General features: G+C 38.6%; 1 protein-coding gene across 4 annotated transcripts in view; it reads left to right on the top strand.

Moving 5' to 3' along the window:
* The window catches only part of DIP2C (disco interacting protein 2 homolog C), a 335,666-nt gene that overhangs the window by 259,388 nt on the left and 63,044 nt on the right, over positions 1–13,234 (top strand). For all 4 annotated transcript variants that reach the window (XM_049798792.1, XM_049798793.1, XM_049798794.1 and 1 more), the window contains 5 exons: positions 1,572–1,711; positions 3,311–3,447; positions 5,684–5,892; positions 6,719–6,833; positions 11,360–11,561. In XM_049798792.1, coding sequence (XP_049654749.1) covers positions 1,572–1,711; positions 3,311–3,447; positions 5,684–5,892; positions 6,719–6,833; positions 11,360–11,561 — 803 coding nt within the window. The remainder of the gene's footprint in view (positions 1–1,571; positions 1,712–3,310; positions 3,448–5,683; positions 5,893–6,718; positions 6,834–11,359; positions 11,562–13,234) is intronic.

The raw sequence follows: 13,234 nt of genomic DNA on the forward strand, positions 1-13,234 counted from the left end.
AGCAGTCTTTGGATGTGATAAGTAATGCAAGAAAATGTGTGTGATGAAAGTCTAGATGGCCTCTACTCCTAGAAGGTTGTGAGAAGCTGCGTGTGCCTGCAGGAGACCTTTCTTCTCATGAGCAGCAAAATGTGTGTTTTGGGAAGCGAGGGTGACAGGAAGTTCATCAATAATGTCGCTGAAAGTTCCTTTTACATGATGGGAATGTTATTTAGCACAGCTTCTTGTTTACTAGCACCATTTGTTATGCTCTAATGCGTTTTCAAGTGTGCCCACATCCTTCTTTGTTGACAATGTCACTTGAGAAATAGGCCTCGTAAAACCTATTAATTGAAATTTATAGTGCCAATCACTGCAAGGCTTACGTGAGCATGATTGGCTAAGGCCCATCTAGTATTTCAAGCACAGTAGAGGAGAAATGTCATATAAAAGGACATTAGCTGTTAAAAAATAGTTGTGTTATGATGGACTACTTAGGAAAAATACAGAATCTTGAACTAAATATTGGTTGGTTTATCCATCTTGAAAATAGCTGGAGTCTGGCTGCTCTACATGGATGCATTATCAGCATGGCATTAGCTTCCGGTTTTGTGTTTTAAAATGCAGGACAGTATAAGAATCTTTGCAGAATGAAAAGTCCTGACATATTCTTTTGACTTAATAACTTGCATACGTCAACATTCGTTTGCTCAAGCCACACTCTACATACATATAATTGTATCCACTGATACAGCAGGCGGGTTTATATTGAAACAAGTTGACAGACAGCTTGTGCTGGTGCTGTGGAATTTACAGCGTGTCAGCAGTGAATCTGAGCAAACGAAGGCGTTACAAAGAGGCTGCATCCACGACATTTTGACCATGACTGATGAAGGTGTAATTTGTTTTAATTTTTATGGGGTAAATTAGAATAGGAAGAATTCAGTTATATTCACTAAAATAAAGATGGTAAAGTCCTTACAGCTTCCACAGATACTTGCTAGTGGATCTGTTATAACCTAATTTCTTCTGTTCAGTAATTTTAAATGTTTACGTTGGGAGTGGGAAGTCACGTCTGTGATTTAAACACAGCATACTTGTATTCTAATCTTGGCTTTGATACTAGTGTGCTAGTTAGGCTTTTAGTCTGGCAGGTGAGTTGGGTTTCCTAGGTTGCCCCAAAGTAGGTAACATATAGAGAGTTTATCAAGTTATTTACTGATCAGTTCCAAATATTTAGAGTGCAGTTCCCTCCACATTGTCTGCACTGCCTTTCAGTATTTTTAAAACAAGGCAAAAGGCCTTTACTTGGGTAATCAAACAATCTTTATAAATCTGTCTAAAAATTAAATACAAGCTCTTTTGGGTAAATGTTAGGTGTTACTTTCATCTCTGCAGCCCCATATATGTGGGTAGCTACTGAGTGGGAGAGTTGACAGACATAATTACTCAGAAAAGACTGAAATACAGGATTCTCTCAGGTGTAGTAGGGGAAAAAAGAAGGTGAAATTTTAAACTCTCAAATAGAGGTGTATTTGCAATACTAGTCCATTAAGAATAAATAAATGCTTATATCTGCCCGATGGTTGCAGGCCAACAGATGACAGCAATCAGCCACCAGGCAGAGGAGTTCTGTCCATGCATGGTCTCACTTATGGAGTGATTCGAGTGGACTCTGAAGAAAAGCTTTCTGTTCTGACTGTTCAGGATGTTGGCTTAGTGATGCCAGGAGGTAAGGAACTTTCTTTGAAACTTACTATGATTCATCAATTTAATTAGCTGTAGAAAGTCATAGGTGGGCATACTTTGCTGTTAGACAGCAAGCTTTGGGATTAGAACATGTGTACTTGAAAACATTTTAGTCCAAAAGCATTACCTTGTAAAACTTCATGGTTTGGAAATCCCAAGACTTCTTCTCTCTGTTTACCTCAGTGGCTGTCTTCACTCACGTTAGGATGTGCTTTAAACAACCTGTCACCACATTAGAACATCCGTTCCTTAACTGTGACATACTGGTGTAGAAAATAAGAAAGTTGGATTCCAATCTCTGCAGGCTATAAATATCCATAAGCCTGTCCCAGATGTGACTTGGTAGTGAAAGTTGTCATAACCTATGCTAAGGATCAACAAAATTGCTATCTGAAGGCTTGCAGAATGTTTTTCCAAAGATCTTGTGCTATCACCCAGTTATTACTAAAAGGAGGTATGACTGAATAGTTCACGCTGATAAATTCAGACTGAACCAGTGCTTCTAAAGATGAAGATAAGATTTCTCCTAAGAGAGCTAGATTTTAAATGAGATGTTATAGAGACTAGAAAAGGATAATACTGTAGTTTTTCATGAGAGAATGTCTGTTATGCACCAAAGGAATAAAACATAATGATGCATCTTCTAAAATTTCAGTTGAACAACTTAAAGGAAGATAAGATTGGTTGTTGTCTAACAGTAAGATAATATAGATGTGCCATCTTGCACTTCATACTACATCCTGATTATTTTAATAAAAGTCGATGCTCCTGTTTATCCTCAGAGTGAGAGAAAGGTCATTCAAGATTCTTTACACTTGTACTTAAAAGATGTGCTGATTCATTTCTGGTCTGCCTTGTTCATCATATCCTCTCTCCAACTGCAAAATCTACACGTGCTGGACTCTAACTCCAGGGATTATAGCTAAAGCAGCATACCTGATTGTTATTCACATGGCTGACACATAAAATAGTGCTTCTTTCTCACACCAGTGCTTTCTAATCCCTCCTGTTTAGCTCCTGCTGTCTCTGCAGTCCTTTAAGACCAGTGAAAGGGTGTCTGAGCTCTGATAAATTCTTAGTAAAACAACCATACTAGTCTGCTAGAATATCTTGATCTTTCATACGGTGTTACTTACTACTTTGTGAGAAGTGGATTTCCTGGTTGCCTGCCTCCCTGGCAGTACAATTATTACCAAGAACTCCTTTAGGGTATTTCATTTTGCACTGACAAATGTGGCAAATCTGGTCTTCAGTATGCAAAACTGGGAACACAATCACATTTCACAGCAGTATTACAGATCAACTGAAATTTTAGAGAGCAAGGCAAATTAGTTTTTGTTATCAGCGTGAAGACTAAGTTTACATAAAGATCTTCACATTCTTTGTATAAATATTATTTATAATACAAATAACATTTGATAATGTTGAACACCTTAATGTTTGAGAAACCAATTGTTAGCCGTTAGTCTACATAAAATTTATCTGTTTATGTCTACTCCACCATGATGTCTTTCCCACAGCATTTATGTTATTCTGTAGTTCATTTTATAATATTTGTTAAAGTCCTTTGCTCTTCCTTTAGCTATAATGTGTTCAGTGAAGCCAGATGGAATTCCTCAGCTCTGTAAAACAGATGAAATAGGAGAACTTTGTGTATGTGCTATTGCAACGGGTACATCATATTATGGACTCTCGGGCATGACCAAAAATACATTCGAGGTAAGCTGACCAAAAAATTCTATATAAAATCCTTCCTTTTTAACCTCTTCAATTTTGAGAAAATATTTGACATAAAATATTGATATTAGTAATATCAGAATGGCAGTAATCATCAATGCTTGTGCCTTGGGACCTGTACTCTAGCCAGATAATCTGCACTGAAGCCCAATTCATCAAGTGCTATAGTAGATCTTTATGTGGGTTTAGTTTTGGCTCTGAAAGGCTTGTATTTTAATTTTGAAAGAAGATACCGGGGCTGAAACAATCAGAAGGAAAGCAGGAAGAAAGGCAAAGTTCAAAAATGTAATAGTGTACAAGCCTATGAGCTAGCTACGTGCAGAATTTGATTGCTGCAAACAGTAGGAAGGCTGCTGGGTATCTTTAAAAAGCAGTTTCTAACATTTCCACAATGCAGCCAGCATTAAAGGCTTGCATTTATACAGAATCCTGACAGATGTAGTCTTCAAGAGGTATCTGAATAGCAAAGATACCTTTTCCTAATTAGTTCCCACCTGCTCTTGTTTGAATGGCCTTAGGGTAAAAGCCTTTTTGCTTTGTGGAATCTGTTTTCCAGTAGGTTTCAGCCCTGGTGCAGACAGCTGTATTGATAGTTCTCTTGTACCTGCTCACTTGTTATCATTAACTTCTGCTGAAGCTGGTATGAAAGGCTGAACAAATCAGAAATACTGAAAAAAATGTGAGCTGAGATTTTTATTAAGTTCTGATCCTTTTCTATTTTAATATTTCAGAAAAAAAGTTAAGACAAATACATTTACATTTCCCTTAACAAATGCTCCCATATTACCGTTTTTAATAGACCAAACTTGACTAATATCTGCTGCAAAATGCCGATCTGAATGTTGTAAACACTGTACATTAAATAATTAATGGAGTCTAGTGTATACGATTCTCCATCCTGCTACTGAGGCTAGGAATCCTGCTATGCTATTGTGATCTGAAATTTGTTGATAGGTGATTACTGTGCTACAAGTACAAGTGGCAATACCTAGTGTGAATGATAATCCCAAATTTGACATATTTCAGGGTAGAAACATACTTACATTCATTTTGTAGTACTTGCTGTAATTGTAAAATCATTCATAATTCATAACTGGGTCTGCAGTTTAACAGCATATTTGGACTAATTTAGATTTATTCCTAATAGTAAGCAAATAAATTGCCATTGAGTGAGCAAGACAACTCATTTTTAAAGTTAAACATGTTCTTAGGAGCCCTCTCCAAGCGGACCTCTTTTCTGTGTAATTCATGGTGCAGGTATTAGAGAGCCAAAGAGCTTTGTGTTCCTGAAATGAATTATGGCTGAGGATGTATAAGCATTAAATCTGTTCAGTAAGAGTCACCCATGGACATCTGGCAGCAGAATTTGACCTTTGCTTTTTGATGAGCCTTGAAGGACACTATATAGCCATGGTCTTCCACTTGCCATTGTCTTGAATAACTTGCCTTTAGACAATTTCAGTTTAAAGAAGTGACGGCAGGAAAGCGTGGTTGTGTCAGAATGCAGCTCAAAGTAGCTCACATGCCAGAAGGATAACGCTGTGCTAGTTAGGATAGAAAAAGAGGTAGAAATCTATCCTGTGGAAGTCACATATGTGTCTGGTGTTCAAACATTTAGAGAGGCTTTGATTAGGGCTGTATTTTCAATTTTAGACATGCTACAGAAGGCATTATTACTGATATTGTGAGGACTTAATTGACCTTAGATAAAAATGTGGTCAGCTGGAAGAGTCATTAATATACGGCACCTTAAAATAGCTTCACTTTGAGCCTGCTTATTTCTCTATACTGTGCTGAAAATGAGCATGAGGTACTGAGAAGAACCTCCTCTGTAATGTTTATGATTTAATCCCTCAGTAACCTGTACATAGCACCTCAAGTTAGCTGCACGCTGCACAGCGGTTCTTTTTATTCAGTACTGTTTATGTTGATTTATGTATTTTTTTAAGGTCATAAATGATTTACAGAACCATGGTTAGGGAAAATGTGTATGGTAAACAGAGTGGGATTGAACTTGCTGGAACTCAGGTACTGAAAATTACACACACTAGTCTAGGAGTTTCCTGACACTCCCTTTGTGGTCAGTGAAGAGTAAAGAGCATCACCAGCGACCTATTTACTTCATTCCAGGAGAGCCATCTGAGAGAGCACGCCTGAAATATTTTGCAGTGTGATCTCTGTGTATAGAATTGAACGCCTGTGTTTCTCTGTCTTACAGGTTTTCCCTATGACCAGTTCTGGTGGCCCTATCACTGAATATCCTTTTATAAGGACCGGACTGCTAGGCTTTATAGGACCAGGTGGACTTGTCTTTGTTATTGGCAAAATGGATGGTTTGATGGTTGTCAGTGGAAGAAGACATAATGCTGATGATATTGTAGCAACAGCACTGGCCGTAGAACCAATGAAATTTGTCTACAGGGGAAGGTTTGATCCTTTCTTTTCTTATGTTATGTAGAAATCCTTATTTTGCTTAGAGCGGATGTAAGGGACACAAAATGCTTTCAGAAGGCAGTGCCTAATCTGCACAGTGGTTTCCCTCCATTACTTTTCATATTGCTAGAACCAGGAGACAGCAGAGGGAAGCCTAAGACAGTGTTGAGGCAGAATTTAGATACCAAGGTCCAAAACTGTGATTGCTAAAATTTCCAGTTGAACAGCTGGTTAATTCTGAAGGTGTTGACTCAACAGGATCCTTTCTGTTTGAGTTGAACATTTCCAATATGCCTAACACTGAAGTTCTTGAACATGATAGCGTTTCCTTAGCAGTTCCTTGTGTGACCTTTCTAATGTGCTGAAACTGAGCAGGAGACATCTAAAACTTCTGAAGACCCTAATGCTGTAACATGTGCTCACACTTGATCACATGACAGACCTCTCACAAAACGATGTTGCAATTACTTTCTCCTAACATGGAGCCAAAGAAGGTGCTTATGCTGGCTGTTATACAACAGCTTAACAGCAACCTTGGTGTGACCCAAATTTAGTGCTTTCCTTCCCAAGAAGGTTCACTTTTCCAACCCTGCTGTGACTTTATGCCTGTATTTACATGTTTCTAGAACAAAGTCCCCTACTCCTCCTCCAGAAGTTATCCAAAACTGTTCTTGTTGCTTTTCCCCATAAATAACATATTAATTGATGTACCAGTTGTCAGTAATAAATAACAGAATCATAGTTCTGGAGGATTAACTTAGAAGACTGTTTTTTTCATCTGTCCTGGCACTAAATACTCTTCTCTCCTTCTCTTCTATAGAATAGCAGTGTTTTCAGTGAGCGTGCTGCATGATGAAAGGATAGTTATTGTTGCTGAGCAAAGGCCAGATTCGACAGAGGAAGACAGTTTTCAATGGATGAGTAGAGTTCTCCAGGTAATGCTCTTTATGTATGTTTGGAAGCTATTTTTTCCTGCTTTATATTCTTTTTATTGATCTTTCAGGCCCCCAAGGTAACTGACATTTGTCTTTGAGTAATTGTAAGTCCACTTTCAGTTGCACTTGCACCTAATGAGCACAAAATTAGATTCTTCTGAGTGACAGTTCCTGTCTGGGCTGCACAAACCCACAGAGTGATCCTTTTCCTAATCAAAATGCTATAAGAAAACAGGGATGAACTGAAGAAATAGCAAGGAGAGAGTAGTGTATGGTTTATAAGGATATAGTCATTCATTACTTCAGAAGGGTAATGAATGAATGTATTATATACTCTTACTGTCAAAAGCTACCGAAATCTCTTACTAAACAGTTATTGGCACTGAGAATGGGGTTGACCTCATCAAAAGTAGGTATATGTATCTGAGCTATATCTCCAGATATTTTTTTTTATCAGTGGGAGAGAATTATGTGTTTGAAGGGCACCATGTTGATAGCTAAAATAAACTGAATGAAACACAACCTAAAAATGCCAATTTCTCTCCACTGAGATGAAGCGATTGATTAGCTCAGATCGTGGTATCTGCAGTGAGGTTATCTGCAAAGAGGACATCTATTGCAAGGAATCCCATTCCAGCTGTCTGGAGGATCATGCAAGGCACATACCACTGTGATGAAACCCTCCTTGGTGGTGTCATTCAACAGTTTGACCAGAAGACAGAAGCTACTGAATACTAAAAAGTTTTGATCTTAGCTTTACATATAGCAGTCCAAGTTAAGGCAATATCATTACCATACTCAAAGTTTTTTTGACTCTAATGTCCACACACAAAAAATCAGATACTTTAGATAGCAGTCATCTTCCATGTCCTTCATCTCCATGGTTCAGCCAATTCTCACTCAACAGAAATAGGTTTAATGGAGATGTAGTCAAATTAAGTCTGTCTGTTGCTACCTTGTGAAATGGTCTCAGCTCTGTCTACAGGTGGTCACCTGTTACTTCCACTGCCTTTTCCTACATTCCTTTCTGTCCTTCCTAAAGGACTCTTCTCAGGTAAATATATTGCAAACATCTTTTTTTTACTTTACCCAAGAGCCAAAGAAAAAGATCCCACACAATTCAGAGAAGATGTTATTATTCGTTATTGCTTTGTACTGAATAAGAAAGGGAATCTGTCTACTGTATCCTTGAAGAAACTGAACAAAAAAAGCTTTCATCCATCTCAAGACAGGTATATCTGCTCTCTTGATTTAAAAGATAGCTACATTTCATACAGCTAGAGGCATCTCATATTCACAGTAGGTCTAAATTATTACTGAGAAAAGCTAGAACCTCTAGCTTGTCCGTCACACAGAAATCCATCAAAGCACCTAGTAGCATCTAGGGCATCTACTGTAGAAATAAAGGCTTTTAGATTGCCCATGCTTCAATAATTCTTATCAAGTAGCAAGCACCTAAAGAAAAGGTTGAAATTCTGGACTTACACTTCTCCTGTTTTGTCAGCTGAGCACTTTTGTGACTTCTACAGAAATCATGTCTTACACCATCATAGCCAGTATAATTCAGTACTGAACACTGTGGGAGTCATGTGTCAAGTTACCCGTACCAAAAGTCAATCCTGTTATTCCGAGTATGATAAAGTCACAGCAGTGTCTGAGAATGGTACACCATATATCAATATACACATATGTGTGGCTGCTTTCATCACCTGTGTGTGAAGTCTGCAACTCTGGCATGCGTCACTATGTGAACAAGAAGTTTCTGTTCACATAGTTCCACTTCAGCTTAGAGCGGAGATGGAGAACAGAAACCAGGAACACGTGGGATGCTTTGTGCCTCCTTCCCAATCAGAGTTTTCATGACAGATGTCAGAAAGTGGTAACCAGTTGTACCTGAGTCACCTGCTAGTGATGAGCAACGTAACAATGTCACACTTATGTCTTGACTCTCAATGGCGTCCATGATAGCAAACTCTACCAAATTGCTACTCATTTCTGATGGTATTTGTGAGACTCGTCTGGCACCCTGCGTGTGCTGCCCGGTGCCAGCCCTGCCCTACACTGCCTGCTTCTGCTTGTGCCTTGCTGTGTCTATGCATCTCTTCCCTTGAGTTGAGCTGCATCGATTTGCAGAACTTGTTTCCAGTGGGTTGCACATATTCTGAGTCTCCCTGGCCCTTCCTGCTCCTCAGCAGAGGGCTGAAGGATGGTAGAGTTGCTGTACGTACGGGACTATGTTGGACTGCATCTATGGGTTTTAGCAGAGGCATGGTTGGGAGGGAGTGGTCAGGCTGGTGGGTATGAGAGTCTCTTGAGAGTCGTGGAGGAGGAGGGTATTTTAGTGATAGTGTGAGTGAAGATCCCAGGTCACCCAGCAGTTCAGTCAGGTGGATCCTAGATATTCATTCATCTCCCAGGCTGCTGCAAACTGATCTGACCCTTCAGGCAGGGTTGTGGTTCCTGTACCTGGCAGACTGGATGTTAGTTTTAGCAGTGCCAGCATGCTGGCAGGACTGGACAGGGCTAGGCAAAGCTAGGACATCTACTGCAGAACTAGATAGTGTCTGCCCAGAGAATTTTGTCAGAATTAGATGTTTTCTTAGATTGAATAACATAACAGTCTGGACTCTGCAAGTTCTGGTATCTCTAATCCATTTTCTCAATGAAACAGAGGGATAAAGATTTCAGATACTCTGTTTACTTCTGGCTGGACAGAGTAATTTCAAAAACCAAGCCTTCTCATCAAGAGGTATAAATGCCAGCAGTATTAAAATTGACTGGTACTCTTCTCTCTCAGAATTTTAAGGGTCAGTTCATCAGTGCTCATCCTTGTGAAACAAAGTCATTCCCTGCTTCAGAAGTGTGCCAAACTCAAAAGTGTGAAAGGTGAAAATTTTGAATGACCCATGACATTTTATCACAGCAGGCATTGTGCTGCAGAGGTAGCTGTCAAAGGAGACAGTTAGGAAGTCACTGGGGAATCATTATGTGTAACACACCTCATCCCATCCCAGCTGGGTATTGTTTTCCATTCACCAACTCTAGGAGCCACACTGTTTCACATTTGAATGAGTGGTTACTTGCCCTGTAACGGTTTTCCTTCAAGCTGATGTTAGGTGAGGATCCCATGTTTTATCACTGCTTTTCAGAACCTACAAATAACATTATGATTAGGAGGTTATGATGGGTTCTGCGAGAAACATGAGACCTTGTGTGTTGGCTGTCATATATATCTCACTGTTGCTGATCTTTCAGGGGAGGTTTCTGTAGACAAGCAGCAAGGTCTTCCAATACTACTATGAGATCTACCACTACTAGAACTGCAATGTTTGTAAAACGAATAACCGCTATTATTCATTGCAATCAAATCGATAAAAAATGAAGCAAACAGAAGCCAAAAGCAAAACATTACTTCAAGTCTCTGTTGAAGTAATCAGTAATTTATTGGTCTACACTTAAGTACATAACTATAAATGATTATTTGATTCTCAGAATATAGATTGTATCTTCAAGGCAACAGATGTATGCATTCACTTTTCTCGCGGTTAAAAATTAAAATGCAAGTTAAGTAAATTATATTTTTGAACATTTAACTACTCATTAGAGATGCTGTCTGTAATTTGTTTCTCAGTCTGCATGGACGTCTGAAGTTCTTTTTCTGACTCACTGCAATTTTTGTTACCAATGTAAGGAAAGTAACTAGTTCAAATATATATGGAATTAAAATCTAAGTGCATGGATATTCATGTTTACCTAAATAAATTACATAGATACTGTACATTATAGGTATCTTGAAAGTGATGCGGTTTACTTCACTTGTCAGTCAATGAACATTGTTACTATAAGATTCAAAGATGCTTATTTTTCAGGTTTTCATTCAACAGATTTCTTTTCAAGTGGATAGATTTGTAGTTTTCCCTTATATTGTTGTCATTTCCCATTCCTGCCTGACAATCTTTTACATCATAATAAGGGAGTGAAACAGGTACCATCTGAAAAAATGTAAAAAATCATAAGCTACATACATCAGGAGGTATATGGTGATATATGTGCAACCTTTGAAATTCTTCTTTGCTCTGCAAGATGGACTGGATGTTACGTTGATAGGAATCCTTTGAACTTTAATTCTGAGAAGGGCACAGGTTAAAATCAGTTTCACATGGGCTGCTATGTGAAATAATGGCAATAATAATAAATGGCAATAGTAATAAATCTCCAGAGTACGTGCTACTAACGTGTGCCTAAGAGGGATGCCTAGGTAGCATTTCTTAATAGATTTCTGTGTATTTATCACCAGGTTTTTGTTGGCTTTTTTATCTTCTGGAATGAATGTAATAACATCAGTGTTACATTTCGGTGCACCTGTTCCTGCTGAAAAGAACCTCCTTATCACTGACATTGCTAAAGTGTGTTTCCATTGCCAGTTAATTATTAGGGTTGGTTTATGCAGTAATTCAGAATAAAGTATGCTTATTAGAATGATGAAAAATTAGCCTTTCATTAAAATCTACTTCCTGTTTTTTTAGGCTATTGACAGTATTCATCAAGTGGGAGTCTACTGCTTAGCACTCGTACCGGCAAACACACTTCCCAAGACACCTCTGGGAGGAATACATCTGTCAGAAACGAAACAGCTTTTCTTGGAAGGATCGCTGCATCCTTGTAATGTGCTGATGTGTCCCCACACATGCGTAACAAACCTGCCTAAACCAAGGCAAAAACAACCAGGTAAGATGAGTGAAGGCAAAGGGACCATGACTTAATGCTGTGTGTTCATGGTACTGTATAGAGCAAAATCAAGTAACTGTTAAAGCAGGTGAGAATCAGCTCGATCAGGTGTTCCTGTTAAATATTCCAGGTGTGTTGAAGACATCATTAGTTTTGACAGAAGCTGGAAGTACCTCCACAAAGAGTGCAAGGAAAAATGCCCCAAAAAACGAAGTTCAGTAAAGATGATATTTTTATCACTTTACAAGGCACTGCTGAGACCACACCTGGAGTTCTTTGTAAACTGTTTAAAGAGGATGGACTGAGACCAAAACAGAGAAAGATAAAATCTTGACTTATATGAAGGCTGTTTGTGAAGTGGAAATAGAGAGGAAGAGGAGTGTTGACACTAAATAACAGCGTTGGAAGAAGAGTAAATACTTAAAAACTGGTCATGAATAAATTAAACCCCAGAATGAGAATAGAGGTTTTTACCTGAGTAGGGAGGTTCTGGATTATTCTTACAGCAGGTATATTTGAGGGAAAAGCCTAACTAGTTTTAAGCTGCTTCTTCAGAAGTTCTGCCACACTTTATGAAGAATATTGGATGAAAAGGTACAGCAAGACACTGACTCAAGAGACCAAGAGGGTCTTTGTAGCCTGAGTAGTCCAGTCTCCGGTTACTCATGCCCAATGAACAAGCAAATTTTAGCAAATTTTTGACTTTGAATCCAATTGCAGATTTTAGTACTCAGATTAATTTCAAGGACTTCTGGATCTGTAGGCTCAGGCTTAAGACCTGAACTCAGCTATGCTAGACTATGTGTTAGTTACTTTCCGCTTTGAAAACGAGCTTGGAATATGAAATGTTCTTATGCTCTGGATCTCAAATATGGGGACTATCCATCATGAATTCAGTGCAAGTTTGCCAAAACTGTCAGCTTATTTCTTTATTTAAAACCTTTGGACAAACGTTTTAGAAATCAAAACCATAATCTCAGTTTGCGGATACTGGGAATGTCAGAGGTTAACAGTGAATTCCACTTACTTAATGAAAGTAATGAAGCCTTTAACTGCAGTGCTCACTTCAGTATTTCCTTGTTGCTGCTTTGCAAATTAATCACTGAATTGGGATCAGTGCAGTGGAGATACTTACAGATACTTTATGTATACACTATTTGGCACTATGGTAAAAGCAATGCCCGGAACACAGAAACCAAACTAATAGCATCACATTCTCCCATTTTGCGTAGTTGTGACATACCCAAAGGATATTGCTTTCATCTTTTTAAAGCAGAGTAGTCTGTAGATGTTGTTTGTTGTACATTATCTGGTTACTTACACATCTCATATTTTGACAGTTATACCACATATCGCTGAGACAAAGCTTGGACATCCTAGTCTAGAAGTAAAGCCTGGTATCAATTGTAGTTGATCAGTAATCCATGCTGGAGAAGCAGAAAACAAATGTTAACATGAGCATTAATGGTATCTGTGAGACAGGTATTTTTCCCTAATGGCAGCAGCAAAACATCAGTGAAATCCACCTTATGGACAAGTGTCAGCACTGACATCTTCATTTCGTCTAATGTTAAGTTATTTTTCTTCAGTCTCTACCTTGTGCTAAAGGGCTTGCATGTATTTTGTTATAGGCACCATCTGCCTTCCTAATCCTTGTCACTTCATGTCTCTAG

Source organism: Accipiter gentilis, chromosome 4, assembly GCF_929443795.1.
Source record: "Accipiter gentilis chromosome 4, bAccGen1.1, whole genome shotgun sequence".
In the NCBI taxonomy this organism is placed as follows: domain Eukaryota; kingdom Metazoa; phylum Chordata; class Aves; order Accipitriformes; family Accipitridae; genus Astur; species Astur gentilis.